At 42.0% G+C, this 12,449-nt stretch overlaps 1 protein-coding gene across 1 annotated transcript in view; it reads right to left on the bottom strand.

Moving 5' to 3' along the window:
- The window catches only part of LOC116987146, a 61,349-nt gene that overhangs the window by 945 nt on the left and 47,955 nt on the right, over nt 1-12,449 (bottom strand). The window contains exons 12-13 of the mRNA XM_033043026.1: nt 12,307-12,436; nt 5,282-7,440 (exon numbers count right to left, since the gene is read on the bottom strand). Of these exons, the coding sequence (XP_032898917.1) occupies nt 7,262-7,440; nt 12,307-12,436 (309 nt within the window). The 3' untranslated portion in view covers nt 5,282-7,261. The remainder of the gene's footprint in view (nt 1-5,281; nt 7,441-12,306; nt 12,437-12,449) is intronic.

The following is a 12,449-nucleotide window of genomic DNA, read 5'->3' as shown; positions in this document are numbered from 1 at the left end:
TAATCCTTCCTTTTCTTCATGTTTGCATTTTTAAACAATAGTCCAGGGGGTGAAAACCTGCAGATTTTAACTTCTTACCAATTTTCACATGTCCTTGTCACTTTGTATGAGTTCCAGTGACCAAAGAGTGTAAATATTTGGCAGGTAGGTGTATCAGGATCTTTTTTTTTTTTTTTTAATGGGTTAGCTGCAGGGAGATACTCTAGTTGAGATTAATCCCATTGCAACTCAAAATTAGGCAAGAAATGGTGTTGGGTAGACTGATGGGACTGAAGGCTGATAAATCCCCAGGGCATGATGGTCTGCATTCCAGGGTACTTAAGGAAGTGGCTCTAGAAATCATGGACGCATTGGTGATCATTTTCCAATGTTCTATAGATTCAGGATCAGTTCCTGTGGATTGGAGGGTAGCTAATGTCTTCCCACTTTTTAAGAAGGGCGGGAGAGGGAAAACAGGGAATTATAGACCAGTTAGCCTGACATCGGTGGTGGTGAAGATGCTGGAGTCAATTATAAAAGATGAAATTGCGGCACATTTGGATGGCAGTAACAGGATCGGTCTGAGTCAGCATGGATTTACGAAGGGGAAATCATGTTTGACTAATCTTCTGGAATTTTTTGAGGATGTAACTAGGAAAATGGACAAGGGAGAGCCAGTGGATGTAGTGTACCTGGACTTTCAGAAAGCATTTGATAAGGTCCCACATAGGAGATTAGTGGGTAAAATTAGAGCACTTGGTATTGGGGGTAGGGCACTGACATGGATAGAACATTGGATGGCAGACAGGAAACAAAATGTAGGTATTAACAGGTCCCTTTCAGAATGGCAGGCAGTGACTAGTGGGGTACCGCAAGACCCGGTGCTGCGACCGCAGCGAATTACAATAAACATCAATGATTTAGATGAAGGGATTAAAAGTAACATTAGCAAATTTGCAGATGACACAATGCTGGGTGGCAGTGTGAACTGTGAGGAGGATGCAATGAGGATGCAGGGTGACTTGGACAGGTTGGGTGACTTGGACAGGTTGGGTACGTGGGCAGATGCAGGTTAATGTGGATAAATGTGAGGTTATCCACTTTGCATGCAAAAACAGGATGGCAGATTATCATCTGAATGGTGTCAAGTGGGGAAAAAGGGAAGTACAACGAGATCTGGGGGGTCCTTGTTCATCAGTCACTGAAAGCAATCATGCAGGTACAGTAGGCAGTGAAGAAAGCCAAATGGCATGTTGGCCTTCAAAACAAGAGTAGTTGAGTATAGGAGCAAAGAGGTCCTTTTGCAGTTGTACAGGGCACTAGTGAGACCACACCTGGAGTATTGTGTGCAGTTTTGGTCTCCAAATTTGAGGAAGGACATTCTTGCTATTGAGGGAGTGCAGCAAGATTAATTCCAGAGTTGGCCATATGTTGATGGAATAGAGCGGGTGGGCTTGTGTACTCTAGAATTTAGGATGAGAGGGTTTCTTATTGAATATGATTATTAAGGGTTTGGGCACGCTAGACGCAGGAAACATGTTCCCGATGTTGGGAGAGTCCAGAACCAGGGGCCACAGTTTAAGAATAAGGGGTAAGCCATTTAGCATAGAGATGAGGAAAAACTTTTTCACACAGATGGTTGTGAATCTGTGGAATTCTCTGCCAGTGGAGGCCAATTCTCTGTATGCTTTTAAGAGAGAGTTGGATAGAGCTCTGAAAGATAGCGGATTCAGGGGATATGGGGAAAAGGCAGGAACGGGGTACCGAGTGCGAATGATCAGTCATGGTCACAGTGAATGGCGGAGCTGGCTCAAAGGGCCGAATGGCCTACTCCTGCACCTATTGTCTATTATCTAATATTGACAAGCAAGAATTTACAAAAGGATTTGCTGAATCGTAACCCAGGCTAGGAGGCCCAACCAATATTGCCTCTCCCTATGATGGGTGTTGCGACCAGGTTCCTTAATTTCAGTGTCAATACTGACTGGTAAATGAACAAAACTAGATGTTCTATAATGGTGGGAAAACGGGTCATTATAAGGAGCCCCTTAATTTTTTTTGTCAATTCAGCAATAAATTTGAATACCTCTTTGAAAAGCATGACAACCTTTGTCCTTGCACTTAATTGCAGGATCAAGAAGTCATTTGGTTTAAAATAACATCTCCTTTCAATATTGGAAACGATCTTATTTAAGTTATTTTGCACTAAAAAATAAAGACGGCAGTGGTAGAGTTGCTGCCTTAGAGCCAGTGACCCAGTTTCAATCCTGACTATGGGTGCTGTCTGTATGGAGTCTCTAGTTTTTCCCAGTGACCTCATGTGTTTCCGCCCACATCTCACAGACGAACAGGTTTGTAGGTTAATTGGCTTCGGTAAAAATTGTAAATTGTCTCTTGTATGTTGGATAGTATTAGTAAATGGGATGATCGCTGGTTGCCGCAGACTCGAAGGGCCTATTTCTATGCTGTAACTCTGAAGTTTAAAGATGGTTATTTTATATATAAAACCTTAAAATATGCATTTACAAATATATGTGTCTTTTTACAATACTGCACAAAAATGTGACAAGGGGTCAAATTTAAAATTCCTTCAAAAAAGTTGACAAGCACTTTACTGGTTTCATGACTTACATAGTATCAACAAAAAATATAAGAAATGATAGCATGTTGATGGCAAGTTTCCGAAAAAGGTATCTGAATACACAAATACATTTTGTGGGACGGTTGTTGCGTGGTGTCCACCAGTGACCTGGTTGGCACATTATTAGCGAAAACCAAACATTTTCACCATGTAATCTAAACGGTACATTACCCTGTAGCGGGGACTCGCAGGATTCTAGCCAAGAATTAGACAGGACATGAAGTTGCGTGATCAAACGGTATTTAATAAGTTAACAGTCCTGCTCCCTACTCCTCTCTGGGCACGGACGTTACCCGACCTCAAATACCAGCTTTAATCGAGCCACAAGTTTTTTGCCGGGCATCCATGTCCAAAACAAATATCGTGGGCCCGTGCCGCAGCACCCGAAAGGTACCTTTATAAAGGCACTACAAGAGTGATCTGTGGGAGTCGCAGCGCAGAAAGACGTTCGAAGAGTCCACCAGCGCCAGTGGCACATGGAATGGGGCCACCCCATGACGAGACGTCAGAACGGGAGACAGGGCGCCTTACCGGGTTCCTTCTCCTGCAAGCGCACCAACACAGATGACGGCGGTTCCCGGGACCCATCAGCAGCCGGGACAAACTCCCCGCAATAATGAATGGCCAGGTGAAGTGGCACGCGCCAAAGATGATTGGAATAGTGCGGACGCCATACATGCGAATAGAACTGCCGTTCGCAGCGGTTAAAGGGAGGCCCCGCTTACCAGCACGCGTGTCTACTCGGGAGGGGGGCAAAACGGTTATCCTCCGCTCCGATGTCCGCAAAGAACCTGAGCCCCGAGCGCTAGTCCCAGACATATAGACGATGGATCTGCCGACCACCGCGGTAACTATCGGCGGCCGGCTTCGGTGTTTCCTAGAAACAAACATGGCTGGTGGCATTGGTGGGCCGCTGAACCCGAGCATAGGTGGAAGAAACACATCCTTTTTCCTGGCTCCAACAGCTCCGCAGAGCCTCTGGTGGGCGTGGTCCTAGACCGCTGTGCCTTCCGCGGTGCTGTGCTGTGTTGATGCGATCCAGCACACACACTTCCTGCTGGTCGGCCAGCCACAGCTCGTCGGCGCGTGCCGCTAGATTCAGAGGATCTTCAAAGCTCTCCCCCGAGAGCTGCAGGCAGATGTCGTGCGGCATTTGCTGCAGAAAGGTATACTCAAAGAGTAGGCAGGGCCGGTGGTCGCCCATGAGCGCGAGCATCTCACCCATGAGGGCAGAGGGCTTCTGGTCGCCGAGCCCGCCCGCTCCAGGCGGCTCAGCCCGAAATCCGGAGCAGCAGCTTCTTGAGGCCTATGTATTTTCTCTCCGCCGGCGGAGGAGGGAGATGGCAGCCATGCCAGCAGTCTGTTCGTTTTTTCATCCTTTTTGGTATTTTTAGCATTTGTTTAAAGTTTGTTTTAATGTTCTTCTGTTTGTTTTATGTGGGGGGGGGGGGGGGGCGGTCGGGGGAAACTTTTTTTTTTCAGGTTCTCACCTTCCCGGAGAGGTGATCAAGTTTCGGATCACATTCTCCGGGCTCTGCGGCCTACCATCGATGGAGTTGAAAAGCTGCCTCGGACTGTTGTGAGCCCCACCGTGGACTTACCATCGGAGCGGATCCCTTGCCTGGGATCGCTCCCACCGCGGCCTGCGGACTTACCATCCAGGACTCGCTGTCTCGGGTGAGGCTAGTCGGGAGCTCCAATGGGGCAGAAGGTTCGTCCAGCCCCGACACGAGGTTCGATCGCTTGGTGCGGGGGAGCTAACATCCCCCCGATACAGGAGCTGATCGCCGCGGCGCGCCCGAACACCACCGGCTACGGGACTCAAGACTCGAGGCCCCCGACCAAGGAAGAACAAAAAGGGAAGGACTTGAACTTTATTTCGCCTTCCATCACAGTGAGGAGTGTGTAGGAGTCACTGTGATGGATGTTTATGTCGAAATGTCTTTTTTGAGTGTTGTTTTTTTAATTGTATGACTGACCTGGCCTGTGAAATTTCACTACACCAATTGGTGTATGTGACAACAAATGAACCTTATGATTGTCCAGGTAAGGCACGACCCAACCGGCTCTTTGCAGGTCGAGAGCGCTCACCATGTAGTGGTAACGGGTCTCGTCGACCATTACGCCATGGATGTGAAACTGTGACTCGGCCTGTCGGAACCATACCTGCGGCTGCGAGGTCCAGAATGTAGGCAGCTTCAGGGCGACCGCGTTGAGTTGGGCCTCGTCGGCGACAACGGCGGGTTGAAATTTTTCTCAGAAATTATCTCCTCCCGAATTACACTTCTGGATGTCAGGATCACCAATGTAGAGGGGACACGCAGGAGTCCAGCCAAGAATTAGACAGGACATTAAGTTGCGTGATCAAACGGTATTTAATAAGTGTACGTGACAATAAATGGTCACATACACTTTAATGGTGTACGTGACAATAAATGAACCTTAGATTTTTGTTAAGAACAGTGTATTGGTGTAAAAAACGGAATAATAATCTCCTCAAAATCTCTCCAGTATTGTAAAAAGACACATATGCACATCTACATAAATTGATTGAGTGTGAACCAAGTTATAGCTCCGAAAATAATCGCAGCTGCAAATCAGAGACTAAAACAATTGAAATATATGTTGTAACTTAGTCTAAATAGTCTAAATTCGCAATACCTGCGTCCAACTGTAGAAGTCCAATTGTAGAATGATTTATGATCATGCATATATCCCTATTTATCTTTTCTGATATGAAATATTTCCTGCAGAATTAATATACACAGATATAACTGACAAAAAACTTGTTCCATTTAAAAGTCGCAAGGAAAATCCAATACTCAAACAATCAGGTAACATTTACACAAAAATAACTATTAGCATTAGGATTCTTACATTTGGGTACATATGTCCCCATATTTTGGAAATTAATTTTGTTAATCAATGCATTCAGGCTAATTAAAGCAACATTAACTAAATAAAAGGAGCACCATTGTGTGTATGCCATGCAGAAAATGACTTATGCAACCTAGATTTGTATATCACAGAAATACAAATCGCTCTCAAGCAATCGCTTTTAAACAGTTATGAAACAATCATGTTTTTAAATGACTGTTTTCATGATGTTTTCCAAAATAGTCTTATCTTCCATATTCAGGTAAACAACTGGCATTTCCACATCGTTCAAGAGAAAGAAAACCATGCCAGTACATAATATAATAAATGTTAAAATATTCAGGTGTAGAAACAAGCAAGTAATATGACTAGATGGCTATTTGAACTGCTTTAGAAGCATTACATTTGAATGTTTCCATTATTATCATGAAACCATATAAAATTGTATAAACCTTTTACAGCCATCAAATCATATATGTTTAATTGTATGCATCACCAGTAAGCTTGGGTGTGTAACTTTCTAAGATTACCATGACCAACAGAGCCTTGGGAGAATTTAGCATTCTTGTTTAATTATACATTATTGCTGGTTTTCCAAGCTTCTCACAAATTTGCATATAGGGAACCTTTCTCCCAATGTCAAGATAATTCAAGTCAATATATCATTGGTTTTGGCTACCTTTTCTGAACGTTACATCTAATTAGCATATTGCGCGCCAGAGCAAGTATGTCTGAAGGAATGACACAGGTGTGTCTTCAATTTAAACTGGAAGAGGGCTGCATTTTTGATATATTGGAATAAATAAGATTGTTGAAAAAAAAAAATTTGTCTGCTCCCTATCACATATTGAAAACAGTACATGAAGCTACTTAACAGATTTATGATTGATTTGTTTAGAAAATGTCTAATTGTTTGAATGCATTATAATTGATCTTTCCTTTGGCTTTCACCCACCAATTGTTAATTGTAATGGGCAGCCTCAAGTTGGACTTCAAAATGCAGATTTGTGCAACTCTCATTACCCTACACTCATGATAACACCAGAAAGATTCGCCGGCCCAGTAAAAGCAAAGTTGGTTGATTTTCGCTCACAAAGCAGTGACCTGTGTGGTGCTGGTTAAGGAAGATAGGAGTTGGAGAAGGGAGAAGAGAAAGAGAAAGGCAGGCAGGAGTCCTGCTTTGAATGTCACCAATAATACCCAATACAAATATATTTTATGATACCATTTGAGGGAAAATGGAATGCACACCAGCATTTAAATGTCTACATGCCAGTTAGATTGAAGGAATATTGATGCCTGAAGATTTGTTCTCCTGAGACTAAACAGAAAAAAAGGAGCATCGGAATAAATACAGAAAATCAAAAGTGGAGAAATTATTAGCTTCAGTCATGACTATGGCTTATCTGTTGATGGATCATGTGGGTTTCATCAAGTATATTTGTGTTTGGGGTTTTTGGTCAGGAGGTGGGGTTAGCAGGGAGAGGGGAAATGAGAAAATATATTGTTTAATTTCACCAGCTCGATTGTATGTAATTAAACAAAATAACGAAGACCATTACATATGGATTACAACTCATTTAGGTTATAGGTACTGAGGCTTTAAGGTAAATCAAAAACAGCATGCAGATGTTAAAAATTAAAACAAATCAAAGGAAAATATGTACTTGGTTCTCATTACTAGTGATGTAATGCAGCAGTGCAAAATTTAAATTCAACATTCCCATCCTTCCATTATTCCCTTTATATACCCTTGACATGAACTTAACGACGAGAATAGGCATTGCTTGCATTTGGTCCCCGGTTTAGATTGGATTTATAATCTGTTGAATATCCCTTGTTTGAAGAATACAAAGCAGGAGTGGTAGAAGATTGGTACAAAGTGGAATCATGTGATTGGCTCAAGTTTGTTGGCAAAGAATCCTGTTTCCAATCGTAAACACCTGAAAAAGAGAAAAACAACATGTGCTGGTTTGGTTATAACAAAATAAATGGACTTTGATTCTAGGTCTGAAAATTTCCAACACCTATCATTAATTAAGCAATGTAAGACAGTATCAATTGCCACAAATTGCATTTTCACCTCCATAGACAATGTGTACAGTTGAATTTGAGCCAAGGCAAATATATTATTTCAAAGGTTTCAAAGACCTTTTATTGTCACGTACCAATTAAGGTACAGTGATATGCGAATTACCATACAGCCATACGAAAAAAAAAAAGCAACAAGACACATAAAAGTTAACGTAAACATCCACCACAGCGGATTCCCCACATTCCTCACTGATGGAAGGCAAAGAAGTCTAATCTTTCTGTTTATTCTCCCTCGGTTGGGGCAGTCATACCATCCATCGGGCAATCGAAGCGCCCGCAGCCGGTGGTTGAAGCCCCAGCGTCGGGGAGATCAAAACTCCAGCGCTTTGGAGTTCCCGAAGTAGGATCTGACCAGAGAACGTGGGCTCCGTAATGTTATTCGCAAGCACCCCCCCTGGGAGCTCCGAGGTCGACCTCTAGCAAAGGGATCGCAAGCTCTGCGATGGTAAGTCCGCAGGCGACCGCAGTGGAGCTTTCAAAAGTTGGTCTCCAGCAAATGCCGCCAACCCCTCAATGTTAGGCCGCAGTGCGGATGGAGATACGATACGTAATTTTTTTATTTTTTTTAAATCGCATTTCCGTCGAGGTAAGAGATTAGAAAAAGTTTCCCCCAAACCCCCCCCACACCCCACATAAAACAAGCTAAAGAACACTAAAAACATACAGTTAACACATACAATTAAAACACAAACGAAAGGACATACTGTTAGCGAGGCAGCCAATACTGGTGCCACCCTATATTACACCATTTCCAATAATTATTATGCATGAACATCATCATTACAAAAATTATCTGAAGTGTTGTGATCAAAACAATGGTAAAAAAAGTATGTTTTTAAACAAACATCTTAAGAATCAAGTTAGTCATCTTCACTCTTTCTCTGCCATTTAAAACTCTTTGAGGACACAAGTCTATTAGTTGGGTAGATTGAGAAAGTTACCATAAGAATGTGGTTCCACTTACATAAAGTATCTTATATCCACACACAGGTCTGGGAGATCCAATTTGAATTAAGGATATCTATTTAATATATACTATATGAAGAATGTGATGAAAATAAATGTCTTTACACTGACATTTATTGGAATCTAAACAAAATCCTTGCTCATTTAGTTAGCATGAGAGAATGGTAACTGCAGCCCTGCTCCTATGGATGAAATGACTGCAAGAATTTCCACATGGAGAATTTTCCTTAAGATTGGTTGAGGTGGTCAAAAAACCCAAACATAATTAGGGTTTTCATTGAGCAACACTTTCAATTGCATTTTGGTCAACTGACACATGAACGAGAAGAGAATACAAGAGAATGTGCTTTGAAATGGGATACAGTGTTAATATCAATTGGATGTTCTGCAAAATTTGTAGATTTTGGGGAAAAATAAATAAAAATGAGGGTTATGGTGCAGTGACCAATGCAGATGAATGGAGAATTTATAATTGCTATACTGCTATGCTGATCACTGCCATGCTGTTCACCAGGAAGAGCATCACAGCATAAAGGAACCAACTCCCACCAGGGCAAGTATAGAACTGTCTAAACTTCTGCCTTTGAGGTGGAGGAAAGCATGGGGAACAGGGGGCACTCACTTAGTCTGAGCACTCTGCCCACCCTATGGTGTGCCCTGGGCAAGTGCTGTGCCACAAGTGGACTGTCCCACTGAGAGGTTCAGGCATAAATAACACATGCAGATTGCAAAGGCTTTGCACATGAAAGGTTGCAAACAATGAAATGGCTGCCACTGATGCAGATTTTATTATCCAGATCAGTACAAACAGAGGCTAATAGATGCTGTGTGCAACAATACCCATCTCAAGATGCAGATCCTTTAATTGACATATCATTGTCGATCCTTGCATGTGCTTCTTATTATCCAACAAGTAATCAATGAAGGTCAAAGGTTGTACCCAAAAGCTCCAATTTATTCCAGCTATGTGGGAAATGTGCTTTATACAACCTGTGACATTAGTTTATTGTCACATGTACAGAGGTACAGTGAAAAGCTTTTTGTTGCATGCTATCCAGTCGGCAGAAAGGCAATACATGATTTACAGTGTGTAGATACATGATAAGGGGATAATGTTTAGTGCAATGGAAAGCCAGCCAGGTTCGATGAAGGATAGTCCGAGGGTCACCAAATAAGTAGATAGTAGTTCAGCACTGATCTCTGGTTGTGGTAGGATGATTCCGTTGCCCGGAATCATTATGTGCATGGTTTCTACGACGTAAACGACATCCATAAGGAAAACTGCACACAGAAATGCCCTGGCTGGTATACCATTGTGTGTAATCTCATCCTGAAATGATCACTGGTAACACTACCAGAGATAATAATTGCTTCTGTGCACAATTTGCAAGGGTAAATCGAAGTGCACAAATCGAACCCATTTCCAGACTTCACCAATCTCCCAGTTGAGAAACAAATTGGCAACATGATATGAACTTGCGAACCATTTTGGAAAATTTGTTCCACTAGCTTAATGCTACCAGGTAACCGAATCCCAATTACTTTTCTCAAAGTGCTTGTACCATGGACAAGATGATAAATGCTGCTGACAGCATTAAGCAAATGGCATTTGCTGATGTTCCTCAGATAGATGTTAAACTTCAATCTTATGCATAAATCTCAAGACTGAGAAGAATTGGTCAAACTTGTCCTCTTCCAAGAGATGGAGGATTTTGACAGCCATGCCTCAGCAAATGGAGAAAAGCACAGGAACTTTTTTCCAATCAGCATTTTCTTTTGTAAAGGACTTTTATACTTATAATCTTTTGAAAATCTTCATGCAACTGAAATTGAAACCTGCAATGATTTTTTTTAACTCAAATAGTGCAGCCACACAATCCGAGTCAGAAGGAATGGGATTCCAATTACTTCAATTAGTTTGATCCATCAATTTGAATGGCAATTGAAGAAAATCACAAACCTTGAATTTCCAATTGTCAGTTCCTCAACATTACAGAATACTATAAACACTTGGAATACCCTGTTGACAGGACTTTCCTGATGCAAGGTTGAGAATATATGTTCAAGAAAGCTAAACAAATCTGATATGGAACAGATGTTCTATATTATAGAAAAAGATAGTTTTCTTCCTTGACATAGAATAAAGTATTCTGGTATTTTCTATCTCAAGACTGTCTGGATATTGGGCAACTGCATTCATATCGATCTCAATTATGGCAATGACGCTCTACAACAGCTAATGTTGCCTATATGGGTAAAGTAATTTAGCCTCGGAACTTTTGATCTATAAAAAAATCTATGGATTCCAATTTAAGCAGTGGCCAGATTTTGCAGCTGGGAACACAGCTTCAAATCCACCAACAGAAACCATTCAGACACAAAAAGCTGGAGTAACTCAGCGGGGCAGGCAGCGTCTCTGGAGAGAAGGAATGGGTGACATTTTGGGTCGAGACCCTTCTTCAGACTGAAGCCATTCCCCAGGTATTTCAAATGTTGTGCAGGGTGTGGGTGCATAGAGAGTCAGCTAAACTGCAACAGCACCTGGTAAGAGGGCCTTATGCCAACTTACTTCAGATGATTTTTGCAGATTGTGACATTCATTTCTGGGTCCTTGATCGAGGAAAGTAGAATGAAGTGACAGAGAAAAGACACAGGTTTGAGTGGAATATTATGCACTCCAAAACAATCTCCTCATTTGAATGATTCCCAAGGTTTGACAATGCTAGCATATATATATATATATATATATCTTGAGCAACTGTTGAGGTATCAAAGATCAGTTAAGCAAAGCCTGATCTTAAGGAGTTCTTTGAACATCAGGATCAAAGTAACTGCAAATGCCTAAAGTTGATGGTGGTGTTTCTCCAACAACTAGCATTGCCTGAAGGTAAAGATTAAATAGTTCATTCTTAAAACTTAAATCCATAGATGGAAAGGCAAATTTTGCAGCTGGAAATTCAGTTCCAAATCTACCAATGTCCCCTGGTACAGGACAGTGGCATAGCTGGTAGAGCTGCTGCCTCACAGCACCAGAGATCTGCATTCAAAACTGACCCCGAATGCTGTTTTGTGCTGGGTTTGCACATTCCCCCTGTGACTGTGTAGGTTTCCTCAAGGATGCATGGGTTTGAAGGTTAATTGTAAATTGCCCCTAGCATGTGGATACGAAAGTGGAATAACATAGAACTAATATGAACAGATGATTGTGGACTCAGTGGGCCGAAAGGCTTGTTTCCGTATGTATCTTGCTGTATCTTTCAATAAATCAATAAACCTTTGTGGATCCACGTGAGCTAGGAATGTATCCAGGGTTGCTAAAGCTGCAACAACAAGATGATGTAGCTAGCGGCAAATGTCTCTTATGATGTCTGGAATCAACTAGTTGATCCTTGATCTTCAAAACTACAGCGATACTTGTAAGACGAATAGAAGCTTGGATACAGAAGGGTACATCTTAGTAACAATTTCTGAAACAGGACGACAAACCAGATCACGCCAAAGCACATTGACGTAATCTGAAGGTTTGTCGTTGATTGTTTTTTTTTTTTTTTAAAGAAACATGGCTTTGGGTATTGTCCGAATACAATTCCTGTCATCCTACTTACCAGAAAATCCAAATTGACTTCAGAAGATCCGGAGTGATCAACTGAAGTCAATGGAAAGACCATCAATATGCTAACAGGTAACATGATTTGTATGGTGTCATTTGTAAATAGAGATGCTGGTGATAATGTTGAAATCTGAATTACCTCTGGAGCTTTCTGAGTCTCGCGTCGCTGAAGCTGACACATCAGGATTATATCTGGAATAGCCGCCCTGTGCACCGATGGATCTGGATCCTGTAGTTCTCTGATCAAATGTTGCCATTATGGCTGGGTCCTTTGAGGTTGGG

This window comes from Amblyraja radiata, chromosome 2 (genome assembly GCF_010909765.2).
Source record: "Amblyraja radiata isolate CabotCenter1 chromosome 2, sAmbRad1.1.pri, whole genome shotgun sequence".
Taxonomy (NCBI): Eukaryota; Metazoa; Chordata; class Chondrichthyes; order Rajiformes; family Rajidae; genus Amblyraja; species Amblyraja radiata.
This window is presented reverse-complemented; position numbering and strand designations above follow the sequence as displayed.